Source organism: Malus domestica, chromosome 13 (assembly GCF_042453785.1).
Source record: "Malus domestica chromosome 13, GDT2T_hap1".
Classification (NCBI taxonomy): Eukaryota; Viridiplantae; Streptophyta; class Magnoliopsida; order Rosales; family Rosaceae; genus Malus; species Malus domestica.
In genome coordinates this window covers 42,075,740-42,100,952 of record NC_091673.1, presented here as the reverse complement: position 1 = coordinate 42,100,952, position 25,213 = coordinate 42,075,740, and the positions used below count along the sequence as shown (strand labels likewise).

The following is a 25,213-nucleotide window of genomic DNA, read 5'->3' as shown; positions in this document are numbered from 1 at the left end:
CCAGTTGTATAAGTCTAGCCTGGCTTTATTGCTCAAAAGGCAAGCCGTAGGCAGTATTCTAGAAACCGTAGGCTACCTTAGTGCACTCGGTAGCCACTTTAGGTTTCAAAGGGAGCCATCCATAAGGTGTACTGCGTAATGTGCCCCCTCTGTCTCTAGGGCCTGGTTCCCCACGGATTAGGATAAGAGACCCAAAATCCTTCAGTTAGCCAAGCCTTGAAAAAGACCATTTTGGCTACTTCTAGGAATCCCGGTGCAAGCCATCATGCATCTAGGTATACTAGGGCAGCCTGGCTCATCCACGTATGGATATTCGTAGTGTAGAGTTTATCCTCTTGCTTTGGAGAGTAAACCCATGTGGGTGTCGAGGAATTAGTTTACCTTCTCGCATTGGAAAACATGGTACTTCCTTAGGTTGTAGGCATTCTATTGCTTCTTGATCTCTTTGTCATTCATAGTGGCAAGGGTGTAATGACCCTTGCAGCCTACTCTGCTGATGTTGTACAGACCTTCCCAGATGGGATCCATTTTTTTGGAGGCTTCTCTGCGAGCAGTGATGAAGGCTTTTCTTAGGATTAGATCTCTGAGTTGGAACTGCCGGATCTTGGCCCTTTTGTTGTAGTTGGAGAGGAACTGTTGCTGGTAGGTTGCGATGAGAGTAATGGTATGCTCGCACTTCTCCTCTACCATATCTAAACTTGTGGCCATTTCTTTACTATTCTGCTCAATGCTTGGCAGTAGAGTGCTAATGCTTGGCACGATAATGTTGGGAGGAATAATTGCTTTCGAACCAAATGCCAAAGGGAAAGGAGTCTCACCGGTTGCTCGTCTTTTGGTGGTGCGATATGCCCATAGACATTCGAGGAGTTCATCTGGCCATTTTCCCTTCTTGTCGGTGAGGGAATTCTTGAGGCAGTTGATGATCGTTTTGTTAGATGCTTCGGCCTGCCCATTGCCTTGAGGATATCTCAGCGTGGACATGTGATGCTTGATGCCATACTTTTGGAAGAACTTTGCCCACGAATTGCGGGCCACTGTTAGTGACGATGGACTGAGCGATGCCAAATCGGCAAATGATGTTCCTCCATATGAAGCGCTTTATGTTCGTCTGAGTCGTGGTTATCATGATCATCATGCCTCTGCCCCTAGTAGCAGGCGACATAGGTCTTACCAGGTTGATTTCCTACTACATGAACGGCTAAGGACTCATCTGTGGGTGTATCTCGCTGACAAGCAGTGCTGTTACTAGCTTGTAGCGTTGGAAGCGGTCACACTTTTGTACTAACTTCTTAGCATCTTAGTGCATTGTACTCCAGTAGTAGCCTGCATTAAGAGCCTTTTGTGCTAAGGATCGACCTCTGGAGTGGTTTCCATAAACACCTTCGTGGATTGAGCTTAGAACCTTTAAGTCATTAGGAAGCGTTAGGCAACGGAGATATGGTCCGGTGTAAGATTTTCGAATAAGAATATCATTCCACATGTAATAGCATTCTACCTTTATTTGGAGTTTTCTATAATAGAACTTTGCCAGTTGGGAGTTATACTGACCTGTGACACTTCGGTTGCCGGCTCTGTCTTTATGCTTGGCTTGTCTAGATACTCCACTGGAATAAAGCATTTGAGTTGGTGGTCGAGGGCGAAGCTTAAGCCGGCTAGCGCATCCACATGGGTGTTGTCTGCCAGCGGAACTTGAGTAAGAGTGTAAGTCTAAAATGCCTCAAGCTGCTTGCGTACATTCTTTAGGTATTGCGCCATCCTTGGATGTTTTGTCGTGTACTCCCAAGTAGTCTAGCTGGTGATTAGTTGGGAATCGCAATGAATTGCAAGCTTCTTCACGGCAAATTCTTTTGCCATTCGAAGGCCTACTAGTAGAGCCTCATAGTCTGCTTCGTTGTTGGATGCTTTGAAGCCTAGTGTAATCACCTGCTCGAGCATTAAACCGTCTCGGGTGACAAGGACCACACCTGCTCCTAAGCCTTTGTAGTTGGATGCATCGTAAACATGAAAATGCAGAAGTCTCCGTTGGCGGGAGCAGGTGCGGCTAAGGTATGCTCGGCTGCTTCTGGGGCGTCACTAGGCCTCTCTGTTGCATCGCCTAGACTAGGTGTGAATTCTGCTATGAAGTCCGCCAAGGCTTAGGCCTTTATCGTTGTGCAGGGTAAAAAAACTAAACCGTATTGGCCAAGTTCCAATGCCTACTTCATCACTCATTGATAAGCGTCTAGACCATGTAAGATTGATCGTAGAAGGTACTGAGTTTCCAAGCTGCAACAATTAATGTCAAAATTAATTTTTTGATCTTCAGATATCTTGTTTCTGCATCGAGAAGAGCTTTAGAAGTGTAGAATACCAACAGTTGGGCCCCCAGCTCTTCTCATATGAGGGCAAAGCTCACTACTACTTTAGAGACTGCCAAATAGATATATAAGTCCTCATCTGCTTCCGGCTTAGATAGTAAGGGAGGTGATGTAAGATACTTTTTCAAGTCTTAGAAAGCTCTTTCACACTCTTCATCCCATTTGTCTCGTTTTGCCCTCTTAATGGCCTTGAAAAAGGGCTTGCATCGATTAATAGACCACGAGAGAAAGCAGTTGAGGGCGGCTACTCGTCCGGTCAAGCTTTGGATCTCCTTTAAGGTAATGGGAGATTTCATCTCTAGGATCGCTTGGATTTGCTTGGGATGTTCTTCGATTCCTCGTTAGGTTACTAGTTACCCTAAGAATTTGCCTAAAGATACTCAGAATGTGCATTTCGTAGGGTTGAGCTTCATCTTGTACTTTCTGAGGATGTCGAAAGTTTCCTTTAGGTTGTCGATGTGGTCTGACTGCTGCTTGCCCTTGACCATGATGTCATTGACATAGACTTCCATGGTTACCCTAATTTTCTTTTTGAACATCATGTTTACTAACCTTTGGTAGGTGGCTCCCATGTTCTTGGGGACAAAGGGCATGACTTTGTAGTAGTAGGACGCGGTTTTCTCCTTGTCGGGCTCGTACATGGCTATTTGGTTGTAGATAGAGTATACGTCCAAGAAACAAAACAGCTGGTTCCCAGAAGTTGAATATACTAGTAGACATGAGCCGATTCTAGCCGTCTTTTTTAGCTACTGGGGATCAAGAGTGATGTCTTCGACGTCCTCTTTGTGTTTCTATCCTATCCCGTCTGCTTGGGTGCCATCTTCATGATCCATTTGCTATAATTCCTATTTGGTAGCTTCTTCGTCCCTTTGGACCTTGATAGCTTCTACGAGGGTAAAGGTTTTCTTCTTTGATTCCTTCAACACTTGCACAGTGCATCGTAGAGATGCGGCATGTTCAGATTTGATTTGTCCACTCCTCCTCCTAGGATGCGGGATCAGATCTTCTGATACTTGACGGAAGTGACAACATCTAGCTTGATCAACCAAGGTCTCCTAAGATTCCTATTGTACGGAGATGGGTTACTTACAATCGTGAACGTCTACTTTGAGACAAATGGTGGTATTTTCACGTCAAGTGTGATGTGGCCAATGGCAGTTGAGGTGTGCTCGTTGAATTCAATGAGTACATATGCTCGACGCATGACTATGCTTTCCAGGCCCACCTTCTGAATGATTAAGAGTTAAAGTAGGTCGATTGCACTTCATTGTTGACCATCATTCTGTCAATTATGGCATGGGCCAGTTGGACAGATACTACTAGTGCGTCGTTGTGTGGAAAATCGACACCTTCTGCATCCTGCTTGGTGAAGCCAATGATGGGTCTAGGTTGGATGTCGACTGCTTGGACTTGTGAAACTAGTAGAGCTTGCTGGATCTCTCTTTTTAAAGTTGTTGGTGGCCCCCAAATGTTCGGATTTGGGGAAGATGTCATTGATTCGAATCTTCTTGGCTGGCGGCTCCTCGTCGTCATTTGTGTTCCTTCTAGGCTGCGCAGGTGGCTTGTCCAATTATCTGTCAACCTTGCCTTCTTTAACGAGCTTCTCTAGGTAGTTCTTCTAAGTGTAGCAGTCGTCAGTTGTGTGACCGGGACCTTGGTGAAATGCACAGTATTTGGTGTGATCCAACTTGGAAGTATCTCCCCTTGATTGTTTCGGCAACTTGAACCATGGCTCGTTCTTGATGTCTCAGAGAATTTGGTGGATTAGAATTGAGAACTTAGAGTAGTTCTTGGTCGTCAAGCCTTTTTTGGTCATGGGTCGGTCCCTACGTTTGGCCTCTTGATGTGAGAATTTCTTGACACACAAATTAAACCCTCTTTTTGACAATTGTAGTATGGATGTAAGTAGGGTATCGTTCTAGGCCGGGGATTAGGAGGGATTGCTAATCTATTCTAAATTAATTTAAAAAATATTAAATAAGACTCAAGGACACAAAACTAGGCTAAAAACTCTAATAACTTGAAACACACTTAGAATGACTCAAAATAATGGAAACACTCAATTTAGACACTAGGAACTGAAATGGACGGAAATTGAATTAAAAGACTAACAACAATGAAAACTAACTAAATAATATAATTTAATAATTGGGGGTGTTTGGTTTTGACGAGAAGTAAATTAAACTTAAATAAATTACAGAATTGACAAACACATGAAATTAAGGTGAAAGGATAGGGTACGGACTAGCTAGAGGGTTTTTCTCCACACATGACACATATGCAACCTAAATTGATTTTCAGTTGTTCTTTCAATAAATTGTGAATCTCAACACTTCAGATTAACCGTGAACAACACTTTTTTAATCTTCAAGTTTTCCTTAAGTTATTGAATTGGACGGGAAAACGCATACAACAATTCAAAACATTCTTCAAAAGTCCCCTACGTGAAAAGCACAATAGAGATACAATCAAAGATCATTAAACTTTGTGAAAACTATAAGCATTGACGAGGCATTCGTAACTATGAAAAGCATGATACTCTTGCCAAGAATTCACTTAACACGATTGTGGATAACAACCTTCACTACTTGTGAATATAAGTTCATAACGATTAGGTGAAATTCACTTATATTCTAGCATCAAATTCATGCATGTAAATTAAGTATGCATTCTTAATCGACATACAAAAATAAGTTATCAATCAAGCAGTTAAGCAAATTAAATCACAACTCAGAAATCACAACTGAAAGTAATCAATTCATATTACAAATATATTCATGGCTTTGAATTAACCTCTAGCTAAAATAAAATTAGTTACACATTATTCTCAAATTAAACCAAAAGTTAAACATGAGTTTAGGAAAATAGAACCGAAATAAGAGAGTGCAGAGGTTTCCTCTTTCCCTTGCCAAGCAGTGGCGTGAGCTCTCTATTTTTCTTCTTCTTGTTTTTCTGCTCTCTGTTTGCTCTCTGCCCAGCTGCAAAGGCAGCTTTGCTTCTCTCCCCACGCCTAACTTCCACGCTGCCAAAGGCAGCTTGTATCCTCCCCGAGGTCTCCTTCCAATCCCCCCGTTTCTATCACTTTTTCTGGTCCATTTTCCCCCTTGGATCCTTTCACGATGCCCTCCTCTTATTCTTCTTTTAAATTTTTTTATTCCTTCTTTTCTTTTTTTATTCCTTCTTTTCTTCTTCTCCATCCGTTCCTTTCTTTTCTTCTACAAAACAAAACCATCATGATGACGTTTCAAACATCATCATGACTTATCATTATTATATATATTTTTTAATTTAATTTAAAAGCTGATCTACACAGACAGTTTTGACGAATTTATTACATAAAATTTCACTTGTTCTATTTTTATTTTCTTTGCATAACAAATCCTATAAACACAAAAATAACGTAAATAGCTCAAAAATATAAGGAACTAACTAAGAAAAGACGAGTGAATTTGAAGTAAAAATATATATAAATATGATCCGATCAAATACCCCCACACTTAACTTTTGCTAGTCCTCGAGCAAAACAAAGAAAACAAGAAAAAGTACTAACATGAAAAACATTAGTTTCCCCCTATGTGACCTTCATAGAATTTCATTTGAGAACACAAATCATCAAGAACCATAGCTAGCACCAAACAAGTTAATCCAAGTTCATCTTCCTTATTCAAATATTAGCAGTAATCTTTGAATCATCCTTGAAGGGTAGTGTGTGAGATAGCCATGCTAATGCAATTTCAAGTTTTTATTTTTAAAATCATCATATGCAAACAAGTAACCTTCTCACGGGATATACACTCAATCACATATGTGTTTAGTTTTAATGTGTTTCGCTCAAAGAATCAAATGTGAAATTTCTACCATAAGCTTGCATAAAGATCACTTCTCCACAATCATAATTGCAAAACTTAAATCAAGAGGACTTTTATTGGATGTAATGAGGCTTAGGGATAAAGTTATTGAAACGAAAGAATAGGAAAACACAAGTTCCAAGCTACATTGCAAGCAATTCTTTTGTTTAGATTTATAAGAACTCAATATTTCCAGCGATTCTTCTAGCACCTCCAACCACACCCTTAAACTGAAACTTTAAAAACTTTTTATTTTCTTTGTGTACAATCTTTCTTTTTCTTTTTCTTTTCTCCTTTTTTTTTTTTTTTTTTAATATAAACATGAAATACCCCCACACTTATTCTTTTGCCAAACACCTTCAAAGTACTTCACAAATATTTCTCATAAGACAATTTCACATTGCTCACTAGCTTGCTTGGAAAGGGTAAGGAAAAATGTTTCAGGTATAAGGGTAGACATATCTGGTGATAAGAAATAAAAGGCTCAACATACCCGGCTCAAATTGGCAATCTAATGATATCATTTTTCTTTTGGGAAACATGGTTATTTGGGCTCTAGTGGTAAACCTAATGCCTCTATCATTTCCAAGTTCATGCAATCAATGACAAACATTTCGAAAGATCGTTACGCAAGTTCTAGAGATGTATCTCACATAAGTTCATCACACATGAAAGAATAGGAGTGTATGAAAAATGCACACACTTTCAATAGGCTCAAAAACTCACATAGGATGTATATGGTCACTAAATTCACATATGAAGCTTTAAGTCATACTTTAGTTTCACATTAACAAGGCTATGTGCATTTGGTTTTTCAAAGATGGTCAAACATGTACAAAACTAACAAGAGAATTAGGAATTTCACAAAACACATGTTAACTAAGTTCTTGATGATCATGGTTCAAATTTGATCCAATTATATCATTGGGTCGGGAAACTAACAAAAATCTAATTCAGAACAATAAGGGAAACAAGACAATATTTTTGGATTTTTAAATTTTCCGATTTTTTTTATTTTTTTATTTTTAAAGAAAACAAAAAGCAACAACACAGAAACAAATGAAATTCTAAACAAATGAAATTCTAGAGATTTCTACCCCCACACTTAAACTTGACATTGTCCCCAATGTCAGAAAACACTATAACGCAAATAAAATAAAATAAAAAAATAATAAGAAACAAAATAAAGCAATTGGACTGAAAACTTCCCTAATTTGCAGTAAAATCAAGCGATGACCCCCAAGATAAAATTCTGCAATCAACTTCAAGGGTGGAAATAACCAAAAGTTCCTGCAAAGAAAAGAAATAATTCAGTTAAGTAACGCAAGAAAATAAAATAATAATAAAAAATAAATAAAAAAAAAATGCAAACGAAAAATTGAAAATCACGATAAAAGACAATAAAAAGAACTAATAAGTAATCATTGGTCGTGCTTGTTGACTTTCCACAGCTTTCCTCTTGAACAGGGTGACACTTAGCTTTTTACTTGCAAGTGATGATTTGATGATATTGTACGGCGAAGCTTTGCTCTTTGGTGATGTTGCAGTTCCTGATTTGTTCTCCAAGCAGATGTGGCAGCTTCTCTAGTTCCTCAGCTCGGACTCCTTCCACTGGGATGATTGTGCAAGCTGCATTCTTCTCTGCTTGTTTCTTCTGTACGTTGTCTCCACATGCTGTTGGTATCATTTTCGCTTGCCTTATCTGTTCTTCAGCATGTGGCAGCTTCTTTGGAAGTACATCAGCAGTGGAAGACGAGTACTCGAGAGCAATTTCTCCATGTCCTGCAGGTTAGAACAAAGACAAGGAAAAAGACATGGAGAATGCATGATATGAGATACTCTTGCTTTCAACCATTATGATATGAAATACTTTTGCTCTGGATGGGTTGTTTGCAGGGGTATCCCAGGGAATGAGGAATACAGTGTGACTCGAGAGGGTTCTTTGGGAATGCATTCTCGGAGATGAAGAAGTGCTCAGAGGGTGTGCCTTTGCTGTGGAAGGCGAAGGTAAATACTTATAGGACTTTTCTTCACAACCGGAACTATTCTCTCACTCATTGTCGGCAGCCGGTGGATGGATGAATAGTACAAATTACGCGCTTTCTGACAAAGCTGCCCGTAATTTCCGCAAAGCAGATTCCTCACTGATATCTGGAATCGGCGCTTCGAGCTCTGAGCATCGTCGATTGTAGAGGTAGCATGTGACACGTGCGGATAAATCTGGAAAAGAAGATTTGCCCGTGGGTTGAAGCCCAGCTTTTGAGAAAGCTAGCGTGTCTTTGACTGTTGAATTTCCCTCTTCGATTTCTGAATTGGTGCTTCGACAAACTGCCCGAGAATTTCGCAAAGCAATTTGCGTGTGACAAGTGACGACACGTCTGGACAAATTGATCTTTTGAAATCCGGGGTTCGGCTCGTGGTTTCTGAGCAAGCCCAGCCTTTAAGAAATGAAACGCCTCTTTTGAGAAAAGAATCCGGCTTTTGAGAAAGAAGCCCCGACTCTTCGATTTGCGAGAGGACGCTTCTCTGAGGAGCGCCTCTTTGATTTCTTCTTTTTATAGAGGCGTTAATTTTGTTCCACAACACACTTGAGCTCCCTCCTGTAAACTTCCAAAATCTTAATCAGTCCGACTCTCTTCTTTCTTCACCACCTTCAGAAAATGTCTGGCCCTTCCGATCGTCGTTTTGACTTGAACATTGGTGAAGAGGCAGCTCCGCCTTCACCAGACAACATATGGCGCCTATCTTTCATATCCCCTACCGGTCCTCTTACCGTTGGAGATTCGGTGATGAAAAATGACATGACCGCTGCGGTGGTGGCCCGGAACCTTGTCACCCCAAGAGATAACAGACTGCTCGCTAGACGGTCTGATGAATTGACGGTTAAGGAGTCTCTGGCTCTTAGCGTGCAGTGTGCCGGTTCCGTGTCCAACATGGCCCAACGCCTATTTGCCCGAACCCGTCACGTTGAATCGTTGGTGGCTGAAATACAGAGTCTCAAAGAGGAGATTAGAGGACTCAAGCATGAAAATAAACAATTGCATAAGCTTGCACACAGTTATGCCACAAACATGAAGAGGAAAATTGACCAGCTGCAGGAAAATGATGGTCAGATTTTACTTGATCACCGAAGGTTTGTGGGTTTGTTCCAACCGCATCTGCCTTCGTCTTCTGGGGCGACACCGCGTAGTGAAGCTCCAACTGATCAACCTCAGATACCTCCTCCTTCCGTGGCCCCGCCGACTGCTGAAGCTCCGCCGACTACTGAAGCACCACCTGACCAATGAATGCTATTAGTTCACACATCATTGTAAAATATTTTTAAGTTTAAGTTTTTTTTTTTTTTTTTTTTTTTTTTTTTTTTTTCATGAAAAAGAATGTAAGAATATCTTGCATATCTATCAATGTTTCAAAAATAAACCCACACCCAAAAATAATTAAATAAACAAAAATAAACAAAAATAAAAAAAATGACAATCATGGCAAAATAAAAATGCAGAAAAGTGAAGGTTTTTAGAAACGCAAAACTAATTGTAGAGCGATTCATAGATCTTCCTTTTTTTTGAATACATGGGTTGCCTCCCAAGAAGCGCTTTCTTTAACGTCTTGCAGCCGGACGATACTTCCTTCTAAACCTGGATAGGGCCTATAGCATGGAATTGATCCTTGAATGGACGGTGATACTTGACGTGATCCGGCAATGGTTTAAATTCTAGAGTAGGTGCCTGAATCATCAAAATCAACAAGTTAGTATATACTAAAATCGAAATTGGAGAAGATGGCTTACTTGCTTTGTCCGACAAGAACTCAATGACAAACACCACATTTTTGAAAGCTTCAGGGATATTGGACTTGGCCAGATTGAATGTGATGGTTGGGACTTGTCCCATGTCATAAAATTCAACTTCTTTAGGAATGGTTGTCTCAAGCACATCCTCTTTGATGCATTCTAGACATACCCCATCCACTTCTTTCTCTTGATTCTTTGGAAAGGTTTCAAAGATGCCTTTCTCACCCTCTTCTTCCTTGGATTGCATGATCCTGCAAGGAATAAAGACATTTAGTGGAACGGGGTCAGGACGAATTGAATTTGGGCTTACCTTGGTTGTAGTGGACTGCATAGAGGGCATATGGGGCTGCGGCAAGGGTGTTGGGGCTAGGGTAGGCTGCAGCAATGGTGGTTCTTCCTTTGCCGTGGCCTTGTTATCCTCCTCTTCTTCGAGCAGTAACTGTTCATCCATGTTTTGGCTTGGTTTGGACATCTTGGGTTCATCTCCAACCTCTATGCCACTTTCCAAGTTGATAGCTTCAATAATTTCAACAGTTGAGTCAGTTACTTCACTTTGTTCTTGCATTTGCCCCATGAATTCTGCGATCTCTCCCATTTGATTCTTCAATTCGCTCATCACTTGGGCTTGATTTTGTGATTCCTGCGTCAAAGAAGTTAGTACATCAAGAATTTGAGCACAATCTATTGACGAACCTGAATTTGATTGGAATTGTTGCGGGGCAGGTTGTGGTGGCTGCATAGGCGTTGTATAGAACTCCTCATATGGCTGCCAATATTCTCCTTGTTGAGCCTCATTGACTTGATTTTGTGAGCCCTGCGCCAAAGAATTTAATTCATTAAGAATTTGTTCATAATTTATTGACGAACCTGAGTTTGGTTGGGTATATTGTGTATGAGGTTGTGGTGGCTGAGCAGGGCTTGAATAGAAGTCATTATATGTGATAATTCATATATTTCATGCATTTATACCATCCATTTCTAAAGTCTTTGTGATGTTTTTGTGTTAAAATTGTGGCATTTTACCTTACCTTGTGTTAATATACAGTTATTTTTGTTTTAGCATTGTTTTCATTAAAGTGGAGCAAGTGGAGCACTAATTGTGAATTTAAATGGCTGTAGGAGGTGGAGAAACTGACGGGGATGGCAGAAAGAAAAGAAATCAGAAGAGCGCAGAAAATAAGGAGGGCAGTGAGAAATCAAAGGGCAAGTCAGGGACTTGCTAGGCGCAGAAATAAGCACAGGGAAGAAGAGGAGCACAGAGGCAGAGGGCTTCACTCCATTCTTATTGGTGTTATCTTCTCAAACTCATGTTTTACGTTTGGTTTAATTTGAGGATAATGTGTAACTAATTTTTAGTAGTTAGGGGCTGTTTTGAAGCCCCGAATATGATCGTAAATTTGTTGTGATATTTTGTTTGAATGACTTTTATGAAAGGATGAAAATTGTTTCACTACTTATCTCATTGATAAATTCTTTATGTGTTTCTATGGATGCATACATAGTGAGCATATCTAGGATTTTAATGCTATGAATATATGTCTGCCTGCCCTTGTTGAATGAGGACCTACATATGTTCTAGAGTAGCATTTGTTAATTGTGGTTAACATGTGAAACGATTTCTAGGAGAAGTAAGACAACACCAGTACTTACGATGCCTTGTGATGACTCAAACTCTTTTTATTCTTAATGATTTCTACTTGTTAAATCTATGAACACACCATTCTAGATTGCATGCTAGGGACTAAGTTAAGTTGAAAACACCATTCTCTTAACATACTACGTAAGAAAGAGTAATAAGTTGTGTTCTAACATTGAGCCAACTTGAGCATCTTCATCCGGAAATAAAAGCAATTTGAATGAAACATAACATACTCATGATTATTTGGTGGTGGAAAGCATGTCCCCTAACTCATTTTCTTAACTTGTGAATTAAAATCTATTGGTATTATTTAAAATTGGTTTCTGTACTGTTTTTGCATGATTTAATTTAAATAGCAAATCAAATCCAAAAATCCCAAAAATTTGTGTGAGCATAGCTTGGTGTGTCTAGTTTATGTGTATAAAATTTCGTTGCATTTGGATAAGTATAAGTTAGTTTAATAATTATTGTTTGGTGGCTGGTCAGTGGAGACAGCCACCCGTTTTTGTGACATTTTAAGTATTTGGATAAAACAATCTTCTGCGGGAAAGACCCTTATTTTCATATGCTACAATCGACAAACCTTAGTGTTAATAAGGAAAATTAATAGGATTATTGTGTGCTACTTTGTGGTGCGTTATAATTCCCTACCAAATTTTTGGCGCCGTGTCGCCGGGGATTGTTATTTCTGATTGCTTATATTTTATTTTTATTTATTTGTATTATTTTCTATTTCTTGTCTATTTAGTGTTTTTGGTTTTGGGTTTATTTCAGGTACTTTTTGTAGTATATGCAAACTCGAAGGTCCGAAAGCATTGATATAGCTCCCTACAATCCTGAGCCTGAACAAATACTTCGAAAGGTTCGAGGAGAAATCAAACAGAATCAAGCATTGGTGTCCGTACCATCATCATCGTCTCCACCACATTTTAGTTCAATAAAGGAGGAAAAACCACAAGGAGACATGGCTGACAACCGTACTCTCAGGGAGTTGGCAACGCCAAACACGGATCAACAACCATTGTGCATCACATATCCAAATGACGAAGGAGGATGTGAGCTCAAGTCCGGCATGATTCACTATTTGCCTAAGTTCCATGGGTTCGCAACAGAGGATGCCAACAAGCATCTTATGGAGTTTCATGTAGTATGCTCAGGAATGAGACCAGCAAATGTGAATGAGGAGCAAGTCAAGTTGAGAGCATTCCCATTTACATTAGAAGCTAAGGCAAAGGAGTGGCTTTACAATTTACCTCCGGGATCAATGAACACCTGGAATCAGGTGAAGCAAGCATTCTTAGAGCAATATTTTCCGGCCACCAAAGCTGCAAGCATAAGGAAAGACATATGTGCAATCCGACAACAACATGGAGAGCCCTTTGGAGATTACTATGAGCGATTCACACATTTGGTTGCATCTTGTCCTAATCATCAAATTTCAGAGCATCTTTTAATACAGTATTTTTATGAAGGATTATGTGGTACTGATCGTATAATGCTTGATGCAGCAAGTGGAGGAGCATTCATGGACAAGACACCAATAAATGCTAAGGCATTATTAAAGAACATTGCTGGCAACACACGACAATTTGGAGGGAGAGATGAGCTACCTTTTAAGAAAGTTAACGAGGTAAGTGCTAATTCTAGTATTGAATTACAATTAGCTAACTTGACTAATCTTGTGCAACAGGTTATTGTGGCTCCAAAACAGGTGTGTGGTGTATGTTCAATGATGGGACATGCCACGAACATTTGCCCTTCGTTGATGGATCAAGGTGGTCTTGAGCAAGCTAATGCGTTAGGAGGGTTTCAAGGGCAACAAAGGCAAAAGTATGATCCCTATTCCAACAACTATAATGCAGGATGGCGTGATCATCCACACTTAAAATGGAACAATCAAGACAACGGACAACAATCTGTTCCCAACAACTATAACCGTCCGCCTGGCTTCTTTCAAGCAAGACCGCAGGCACCATTTCAGCCTCAACAACAACAAGCTCCAAGTAAGTCTCTTGAGGATTTAATTGCTTCTTTAGCTAACTCTACTCAATCTCATCAACAGAAAACAGACAAAGCAATTGAAAACCTTGAGCGTCAAATGAGTCAGTTAGCAAGTTTGATGGGGCAACAACACCAACCAGGAAGGTTACCGAGCCAAACTGTGACAAATCCAAATGCGGAGCAGTTAAATGCTATGACTTTAAGGAGTGGAAAAGAAATTTTTAAGCAAGATGAGGATTCAACAGAAACTGAAAAGTCTCCTAAAGATACAGAATTGAACAAAAAAGATTCTGATAAGGTAAGTAAAGAAATTCAAAATTCATTTAACTCATGTGTCCCTATTCCTTTTCCTCGTAGGTTTATGAAGTCTAAGAAAGAGCAAACTGATAAGGAAATCTTGGATACTTTCCGGAAAGTCCAAGTGAACTTACCTCTTTTAGATGCCATAAAACAAGTGCCCAAGTATGCAAAGTTCCTTAAAGAGCTTTGTACAAACAAGAGGAGATTCAATGATCAAGAAACTGTGGCATTAAGTGAGGAAGCATCAGCTGTTTTGCAAAGGAAGCTACCACCAAAGTTGAAGGATGCCGGTAGCTTTACCATTCCATGTGTAATTGGAGGGAAAGAGTTTGGGAGAGCATTGTGTGATTTGGGGGCATCCATCAATCTGATGCCATATTCAGTGTATGAATCATTGAACCTTGGAGAGTTGAAGGAAACAAAGGTAATAATCCAGTTGGCAGACCGTTCAAATAGATATCCGAAAGGCTTATTGGAGGATGTACTTGTGCAAGTGAATGAGCTTATTTTTCCTGCTGATTTTTTTGTTCTTGAGATGGAACATGACCCTATGCCTACTGCACTTCCTCTTATATTGGGAAGACCATTCCTTAGAACGGCACGTACAAAGATTGACGTCTATGATGGTACCTTGACCATGGAAATTGATGGAGAAATTGTCAAATTCAAAATCTTCGAGGCTATGAGGTACCCTATTGATTTTGAATCTTGTTTCTCTATTGATGCGTTTGACTATTTTGTGCAGGATTGTTTTAATGAAAGTGTGGGACAAGGTAATTTAGAAAAGGTGTTAGTGCATAGCATTACACATGAAAAGCTTAATACTTTCGAGCACATTGATGAAGAATTAATTCAGACTATGGCAGATCTTGAGTCTCTTTCACCAATTCACGGTAAATCTTCTGCCTATTTTATTTCTCTTCCTATTTCTAACAAAAAAAATCTTCCTTCTGTGATTCAGGCACCAAAATTGGAGCTTAAATCGATTCCTGAATATTTGAAGTATGCATTTTTGGGAGAGGAAGAAACATTACCAGTCATCATATCATCACAACTCACAGCAGAGGAGATGGAGAAACTGATCCGGGTACTGAAGGATCATAAAACTGCGATAGCTTGGAGCATTACAGATATCAAAGGTATAAATCCAGCTACATGTATGCATAAGATTCTGTTGGAGGAAGGTGCAAAACCAACAAGGGAAGCTCAACGTCGTTTAAACCCTCTCATGATGGAGGTCGTCAAGAAAGAGGTTATCAAACTTCTTGATGTTGGCATCATATATCCTATTTCAGACAGCAAGTGGGTGAGCCCTGTTCACGTAGTTCCAAAGTGATCAGGAGTCACAGTTGTTAAGAATGAAGCTAATGAGCTAGTGCCTACACGTGTGCAAAATAGTTGGAGAGTTTGTACAGACTATCGGAAGATAAACAACACCACACGCAAGGATCACTTTCCAGTCCCATTCATTGATCAAATGTTAGAAAGGTTAGCTGGTCATTCTCATTATTGTTTTCTTGATGGCTATTCTGGATATAATCAAATTGCAGTTGCTCCAGAGGATCAAGAAAAGACGACTTTCACATGTCCATTTGGTACATTTGCATATCGAAGGATGCTGTTTGGACTTTGCAACGCACCTGCCACATTTCAAAGGTGTATGGTGAGTATCTTTTCTGATATGATTGAGAAAATAATTGAAGTGTTCATGGATGATTTTTCTGTTTATGGTGATTCTTTTGATACCTGTCTACATAATTTGTCCCTAGTTTTAAAACGTTGCCAAGAAACTAATCTGGTCTTAAATTGGGAAAAATGTCATTTCATGGTTTCTCATGGATTAGTTCTAGGGCATATCATATCTGAAAAGGGAATTGAAGTGGATAAGTCAAAAGCAGAACTTGTTAGTTCTTTACCTCTCCCTACTACTGTCAGGGAGGTTCGTTCTTTTCTGGGACATGCAGGTTTTTACCGCAGGTTTATGAAGGACTTCTCAAAGATTTCTAGACCGTTGTGTCGTTTGCTTCAAAAGGATGTATCATTTGATATGAATAAAGAGTGTGTGGTAGCTTTCAACAAGCTTAAGGAGTTGTTATCCACAGCTCCTGTGATCATGCCACCAGATTGGAGTTTACCTTTTGAGTTGATGTGCGATGCTTCAGACTATGCAGTCGGAGCAGTTCTAGGGCAACGTGTCAACAAAGTGCCTCATGTCATTTATTATGCATCCCGGACACTTAATGATGCCCAGTTGAATTATTCAACAACAGAGAAGGAGTTTTTAGCTGTTGTATTCGCTTTAGAAAAATTTCGATCTTATCTGATTGGGACTAAAATTATTGTGTTTTCTGACCATGCAGCATTAAAGTATCTACTCACAAAAAACGATGCAAAACCGCGACTCATTCGATGGATACTTCAACTTCAAGAGTTTGACTTAGAGATCAAGGATAAGAAAGGGAGTGAGAATGTTGTAGCAGATCATCTTAGTCGACTTGTGCATTCAAACACAGAGGAAGATCTCATCCCTTTAAGTGAGAGTTTTCCGGATGAGCAATTGTTTTCATTAAAGATTACTGACCCTTGGTATGCAGATATTATCAATTACAAGGTCATCAAAAAGATTCCGGATGATTTTACACGTGCTCAGAAAGATAAGCTTGTCAAAACCGCCAAATACTACGAGTGGGATGATCCTTATTTGTGGAAATATTGCACTGATCAATTAATTAGAAGGTGTGTCCCCGAATCTGAGTTTAAATCTATTCTAACTTTTTGTCATTCTTATGCATGTGGTGGCCATTTTGGAGCAAAGAGGACAGCACTTAAGGTGTTAGAGAGTGGATTTTATTGGCCGAGTCTGTTTAAGGATGCGTATGAGTTTTGTGCAACATGTGATCGTTGTCAACGAACAGGTAACTTGGGCCCAAGAAATCAAATGCCACAAACCCCTATTTTGGTTGTTGAGATCTTTGATGTGTGGGGCATTGATTTCATGGGACCTTTTCCATCTTCAAATGGTTTTCTTTACATTTTATTGGCTGTGGATTATGTTTCTAAATGGGTGGAAGCAAAAGCCACCAAAACTAATGATTCAAAAGTTGTTTCAGATTTTATTAAGAGTAACATCTTTGCAAGATTTGGAATACCTAGAGCAATCATTAGTGATGGAGGGAGTCATTTTTGCAATCGAACATTTGAAGCGTTGCTTAGGAAGTACAATGTCACACATAAGGTGTCTACACCTTATCATCCGCAAACTAGCGGTCAAGCAGAAGTATCAAATCGTGAGGTTAAGCAAATTTTGGAGAAAACTGTGAGTCCTAGTAGGAAGGATTGGAGCATGCGCTTGAACGATGCATTATGGGCTTATAGGACTGCCTATAAGACTCCTATTGGAATGTCCCCATTTCGGTTAATTTATGGGAAACCATGCCGTCTTCCAGTAGAGTTAGAGCACAAAGCTTATTGGGCGATCAAAGCCTACAACATGGACATGAGTGTTGCCGGTAAGCAAAGGAAGCTTCAATTAAATGAGTTAGACGAAATCCGGAATGATGCGTACGAGTCAAGTCGAATATACAAGGAGAAATCAAAGGCATTTCATGATAAGATGATCTTAAGGAAGAACTTTGTCATTGGACAGAAAGTTCTTCTATTTAATTCTCGCCTTCGATTATTTCCAGGTAAGCTTCGTTCTCGATGGGTTGGTCCATTTGTTGTAACTAATATTTTTCCTCATGGTGCAGTGGAAATCCGAAGTACGAAGACCGTAAACGTGTTCAAAGTGAATGGGCATAGACTCAAGCCATATTACGAGCCTTTTGCCGAGCATGATGTGGAGGTTGTACCTCTCCAAGAACCAGTTCCCTTTGGATGATTACTGGAGGCATCGTCCGGCTGCAAGACGTTAAAGAAAGCGCTTCTTGGGAGGCAACCCAAGCTTTTTATCTTTCATCTTTATTTTGAATAATTTTAAATGTTCTTGTTCTGTTTTTCTCTTGTTTTCTGGTTTGTGTGTTTAAGTCCTACTTTTGTTCCGTTATGCAGGTAATGATGTTGCAATCTCTACCACAACTTCTTGCAAAGTACTTGTACATTCATAAAAAAAAAAGGAACATTAAGCAGATAAATACATGAGGGAGTCTTCACATAGGCTGCTTAGGAGGAACTTCAGTAGTCGGCGGAGCTTCAGCAGTCGGCGGGGCCACAGAAGGAGGAGGCATCAGAGGTTGATCATTTGGAGCTTCACTACGAGGTATAGCCCCAGAGGACGAAGGCAGATGCGGTTGGAATAAGCCCACAAACCTCCGGTGATCAAGTAAAATTTGACCATCATTTTCCTGCAGCTGGTCAATTTTCCTCTTCATGTTTGTGGCATAATTGTGTGCAAGCTTGTGCAATTGTTTATTTTCATGCTTGAGTCCTCTAACCTCATCTTTGAGACTCTGTATTTCAGCCACCAACGATTCAACGTGACGGGTTCGAGCAAATAGGCGTTGGGCCATGTTGGACACAGAACCCGCACACTGCACGCTAAGAGCCAGAGACTCCTTAACCGCCAATTCATCAAACCGTCTAGCGAGCAGTCTGTTATCTCTTGGGGTGACAAGGTTCCGGGCCACCACCGCAGCGGTCATGTCATTTTTCATCACCGAATCCCCAACGGTGAGGGGACCGGTTGGGGATATGAAGGATGGGCGCCATATGTTGTCTGGTGAAGGCGGAGCTGCCTCTTCACCAATGTTCAAGTCAAAACGACGATCGGAAGGGCCAGACATTTTTCAGAGGTGGTGAAGAAAGAAGAGAGTCGGACTGATTAAGATTTTGGGAGTGCAAGAGGGAGTGTTTACAGGAGGGAGCTCAAGTGTGTTGTGGAACAAAATTAACGCCTCTATAAAAAGAAGAAATCAAAGAGGCGCTCCTCAGAAATAAAAGAGGCGTCCTCTCGCAAATCGAAGAGTCGGGGCTCCGTTCTCAAAAGCCTGATTCTTTTCTCAAAAGAGGAGTTTCCTTTCTCAAAAGCCGGATTCTTTTCTCAAAAGAGGCGTTTCATTTCTTAAAGGCTGGGCTTGCTCAGAAACCACGAGCCGAACCCCGGATTTCAAAAGATCAATTTGTCCAGACGTGTCGTCACTCGTCACATGCAACTTGCAGCTTTGCGGAAATTACGGGCAGCTTTGTCAGAAAGCGCGTAATTTGTACTATTCATCCATCCACCGGCTGCCGACAATGAGTGAGAGAATAGTTCCGGTTGTGAAGAAAAGTCCTATAAGTATTTACCTTCGCCTTCCACAGCAAAGGCACACCCTCTCAGCACTTCTTCATCTCCGAGAATGCATTCCCAAAGAATCCTCCTAAGTTATTCTGTGTTCCTCATTCCTTGGGATACTCCTGCGAACAACCCATTCAAAGCAAAAGTATTTCATATCATAAAGGTTGAAAGCAAGAGTATCTCATATCATGCATTCTCCATGTCCTTTTCCTTGTCTTTGTTCTAACCTGCAGGACATGGAGAAATTGCTCTCGAGTACTCGTCTTCCACTGCTGATGTACTTCCAAAGAAGCTGCCACATCTACCTGAAGAACAGATAAGGCAAGCGAAAATGATACTAACAGCATGTGGAGACAACGTACAGAAGAAACAAGCAGAGAAGAATGCAGCTTGTACAATCATCCCAGCGGAAGGAGTCCGAGCTGAAGAACTAGAGAAGCTGCCACATCTGCTTGGAGAACAAATAGGGAACTGCAACATCACCAAAGAGCAAAGCTTCGCCGTACAATATCATCAAATCATCACTTGCAAGTAAAAAGCTAAGTGTCACCCCGTTCAAGAGGAAAGCTGTGGAAAGTCAACAAGCACGACCAATGACCACTTATTAGTTCTATTCATTGTCTTTTATTGTGATTTTCAATTTTTCGTTTGCAATTTTTTTTATATTTTCTTGTGTCACTTAACTGAATTATTTCTTTTCTTTGCAGGAACTTTTGGTTATTTCCACCCTTGAAGTTGATTGCAGAATTTTAGCTTGGGGGTCATCGCTTGATTTTACTGCAAATTAGGGAAGTTTTCAGTCCACTTGTTTTATTTTGTTTCTTATTATTTATTTTATTTTTATTTGCATTATAGTGTTTTCTGACATTGGGGACAATGTCCAGTTTAAGTTTGGGGGTAAAGAGTATAAAAAATGACCAAATTGAAATTTTTTGTACCTTCAACTACGAACAAGTTTCATTTGTTTCCATGTTGTTGCTTTTTGTTTTCTTAATTAGTTTTGTTTTCTTTTAAAAAAATAAAAAAAAATTTTTAAAAAAATTGGAAAATTTAAAAATCCAAAAATATTGTCTTGTTTCTCTTATTGTTTTAAATTAGATTTTTGTTAGTGTCCTGACCCAATGATATAATTGGATCAAATTTGAACCATGATCATCAAGAACTTAGTTAACATGTGTTTTGTGAAATTCCTAATTCTCTTGTTAGTTTTGTACATGTTTGACCATCTTTGAAAAACCAAATGCACATAGCCTTGTTAATGTGAAACTAAAGTATGACTTAAAGCTTCATATGTGAATTTAGTGACCATATACATCCTATGTAAGTTTTTGAGCCGATTGAAAGTGTGTGCATTTTTCATACACTCCTATTCTTTCATGTGTGATGAACTTATGTGAGATACATCTCTAGAACTTGCGTAACGATCTTTCGAAATGTTTGTCATTGATTGCATGAACTTGGAAATGATAGAGGCATTAGGTTTACCACTATGGCCCAAATAACCATGTTTCCCAAAGAAAAATGATATCATTAGATTGCCAATTTGAGCCGTGTATGTTGAGCCTTTTATTTCTTATCACCAGATATGTCTACCCTTATGCCTGAAACTTTTTTTTCCTTACCCTTTCCAAGCAAGCTAGTGAGCAATGTGAGAATGTCTTATGAGAAATGTTTGTGAAGTACTTTGAAGGTGTTTGGCAAAAGAATAAGTGTGGGGGTATTTCATGTTTGTATTTAAAAAGAAAAAAGAAAAAAAAAAGAAAAGAAAAGAAAAAAGAAAAAAAAAAGAAAAAGAAAGATTGTATACAAATGAAATAAAAAAGTTGTTCATTTTTCAGTTTAAGGGTGTGGTTGGAGGTGCTAGAAGAATTGCTGGAGAGCTTGAGTTCTTATAAATCTAAACAAAAGAATTGCTTGCAATGTAGCTTGGAACTTGTGTTTGCCTATTCATTCATTTCAAAAACCCTCTCCCTAAACCTCATTACATCCAATAAAAGTCCTCTTGATTTAAGTTTTGCAATTACGATTGTGGAGATGAGATCTTTATGCAAGCTTATGGTAGAAATTTCACATTTGATTCTTTGAGCGAAACCCATTTAAACTAAACACATGTGTGATTGAGTGTATATCCCGTGAGAAGGTTGCTAGTTTGCATATGATGATTTTAAAAATATAAAAATTTTGAAATTGAATTAGCATGGCTATCTCACACACTACACTTCAAGGATGATTCAAAGATTACTGCTAATATTTGAATAAGGAAGATGAACTTGGGTTAGTTCCTTGATGCTAGCTATGGTTCTTGATGATTTGTTTTCTTGAATAAAATTCTATGAGGGTCACATAGGGGAAAACTAATGTTTTTCATGTTATTCCTTTTTCATGTTTTCTTTGTTTTGCTCGAGGACTAGCAAAAATGTAAGTTTGGGGGTATTTGATAATTCATATATTTCATGCATTTATACCATCCATTTCTAAAGTCTTTGTGATGTTTTTGTGTTAAAATTGTGGCATTTTACCTTACCTTGTGTTAATATACAGTTATTTTTGTTTTAGCATTGTTTTCATTAAAGTGGAGCAAGTGGAGCACTAATTGTGAATTTAAATGGCTGTAGGAGGTGGAGAAACTGACGGGGATGGCAGAAAGAAAAGAAATCAGAAGAGCGCAGAAAATAAGGAGGGCAGTGAGAAATCAAAGGGCAAGTCAGGGACTTGCTAGGCGCAGAAATAAGCACAGGGAAGAAGAGGAGCACAGAGGCAGAGGGCTTCACTCCATTCTTATTGGTGTTATCTTCTCAAACTCATGTTTTACGTTTGGTTTAATTTGAGGATAATGTGTAACTAATTTTTAGTAGTTAGGGGCTGTTTTGAAGCCCCGAATATGATCGTAAATTTGTTGTGATATTTTGTTTGAATGACTTTTATGAAAGGATGAAAATTGTTTCACTACTTATCTCATTGATAAATTCTTTATGTGTTTCTATGGATGCATACATAGTGAGCATATCTAGGATTTTAATGCTATGAATATATGTCTGCCTGCCCTTGTTGAATGAGGACCTACATATGTTCTAGAGTAGCATTTGTTAATTGTGGTTAACATGTGAAACGATTTCTAGGAGAAGTAAGACAACACCAGTACTTACGATGCCTTGTGATGACTCAAACTCTTTTTATTCTTAATGATTTCTACTTGTTAAATCTATGAACACACCATTCTAGATTGCATGCTAGGGACTAAGTTAAGTTGAAAACACCATTCTCTTAACATACTACGTAAGAAAGAGTAATAAGTTGTGTTCTAACATTGAGCCAACTTGAGCATCTTCATCCGGAAATAAAAGCAATTTGAATGAAACATAACATACTCATGATTATTTGGTGGTGGAAAGCATGTCCCCTAACTCATTTTCTTAACTTGTGAATTAAAATCTATTGGTATTATTTAAAATTGGTTTCTGTACTGTTTTTGCATGATTTAATTTAAATAGCAAATCAAATCCAAAAATCCCAAAAATTTGTGTGAGCATAGCTTGGTGTGTCTAGTTTATGTGTATAAAATTTCGTTGCATTTGGATAAGTATAAGTTAGTTTAATAATTATTGTTTGGTGGCTGGTCAGTGGAGACAGCCACCCGTTTTTGTGACATTTTAAGTATTTGGATAAAACAATCTTCTGCGGGAAAGACCCTTATTTTCATATGCTACAATCGACAAACCTTAGTGTTAATAAGGAAAATTAATAGGATTATTGTGTGCTACTTTGTGGTGCGTTATAATTCCCTACCAATATGGCTGCCAATATCCTTCGTGTTGAACTGGTTGAGGTTCCCACCACATAGTGTTTGAATGATCCTTCCAATCTGAATTATACGTGTTGGAAAACAAGTTGTTCATTGATTGATTATGATCATGATAACTATCCCAACTCCTTTGTGGATGTTGATCTGCTTGATATCCTTGCGTATAGGACACATCGAATGTAGGGGTGCTTTGTATTGTGGTCCTTTCGATGTACTGTGACAATTGAGAAGTAAGAATTGCCATTTGAGCTTGAAGATTAGCAATTGCCATGTCTTACTTCTTTTAGTACCTGATATCAAAGAAATAAAACTAAATCAAATATCATAAGTAAACAAAACAGGGTAATTATAAAAAATAAAATAAATAAAATAATAAAATAAAATAAAATAATAAAATAAAATAAAATAAAAAATAAAAATAAAAAAAAACTAAACAATTTAAACAAGACTCAAGACAAGGGATTAACAACTTTGCTAATCCCCGGCAACGGCGCCAAAATTTGATGTGAGAATTTCTTGACACACAAATTAAACCCTCTTTTTGACAATTGTAGTATGGATGTAAGTAGGGTATCGTTCTAGGCCGGGGATTAGGAGGGATTGCTAATCTATTCTAAATTAATTTAAAAAATATTAAATAAGACTCAAGGACACAAAACTAGGCTAAAAACTCTAATAACTTGAAACACACTTAGAATGACTCAAAATAATGGAAACACTCAATTTAGACACTAGGAACTGAAATGGACGGAAATTGAATTAAAAGACTAACAACAATGAAAACTAACTAAATAATATAATTTAATAATGGGGGGTGTTTGGTTTTGACGAGAAGTAAATTAAACTTAAATAAATTACAGAATTGACAAACACATGAAATTAAGGTGAAAGGATAGGGTACGGACTAGCTAGAGGGTTTTTCTCCACACATGACACATATGCAACCTAAATTGATTTTCAGTTGTTCTTTCAATAAATTGTGAATCTCAACACTTCAGATTAACCGTGAACAACACTTTTTTAATCTTCAAGTTTTCCTTAAGTTATTGAATTGGACGGGAAAACGCATACAACAATTCAAAACATTCTTCAAAAGTCCCCTACGTGAAAAGCACAATAGAGATACAATCAAAGATCATTAAACTTTGTGAAAACTATAAGCATTGACGAGGCATTCGTAACTATGAAAAGCATGATACTCTTGCCAAGAATTCACTTAACACGATTGTGGATAACAACCTTCACTACTTGTGAATATAAGTTCATAACGATTAGGTGAAATTCACTTATATTCTAGCATCAAATTCATGCATGTAAATTAAGTATGCATTCTTAATCGACATACAAAAGTAAGTTATCAATCAAGCAGTTAAGCAAATTGAATCACAACTCAGAAATCACAACTGAAAGTAATCAATTCATATTACAAATATATTCATGGCTTTGAATTAACCTCTAGCTAAAATAAAATTAGTTACACATTATTCTCAAATTAAACCAAAAGTTAAACATGAGTTTAGGAAAATAGAACCGAAATAAGAGAGTGCAGAGGTTTCCTCTTTCCCTTGCCAAGCAGTGGCGTGAGCTCTCTATTTTTCTTCTTCTTGTTTTTCTGCTCTCCGTTTGCTCTCTGCCCAGCTGCAAAGGCAGCTTTGCTTCTCTCCCCACGCTTAACTTCCACGCTGCCAAAGGCAGCTTGTATCCTCCCCGAGGTCTCCTTCCAATCCCCCCGTTTCTATCACTTTTTCTGCTCCATTTTCCCCCTTGGATCCTTTCACGCTGCCCTCCTCTTATTCTTCTTTTAAATTTTTTTATTCCTTCTTTTCTTTTTTTATTCCTTCTTTTCTTCTTCTCCATCCGTTCCTTTCTTTTCTTCTACAAAACAAAACCATCATGATGATGTTTCAAACATCATCATGACTTATCATTATTATATATATTTTTTAATTTAATTTAAAAGCTGATCTACACAGACAGTTTTGACAAATTTATTACATAAAATTTCACTTGTTCTATTTTTATTTTCTTTGCATAACAAATCCTATAAACACAAAAATAACGTAAATAGCTCAAAAATATAAGGAACTAACTAAGAAAAGACGAGTGAATTTGAAGTAAAAATATATATAAATATGATCCGATCACCTCTTGCCTACTTTTGCTGGACTGCTTCCCATCCTCTTTCTTTTGAGCCAATGCTA

The 25,213-nt window shown here is 38.6% G+C and overlaps 1 protein-coding gene across 1 annotated transcript; it reads right to left on the bottom strand.

Annotated features, from left to right (window-relative positions):
- Window positions 1–426: 426 nt before the first annotated feature.
- On the bottom strand, window positions 427–981 carry LOC139190997 (uncharacterized). Its single transcript, XM_070811495.1, has one exon. The coding sequence runs from the start codon at window positions 979–981 to the stop codon at window positions 427–429; it is 555 nt and encodes a 184-aa protein (XP_070667596.1).
- Window positions 982–25,213: the final 24,232 nt, after the last annotated feature.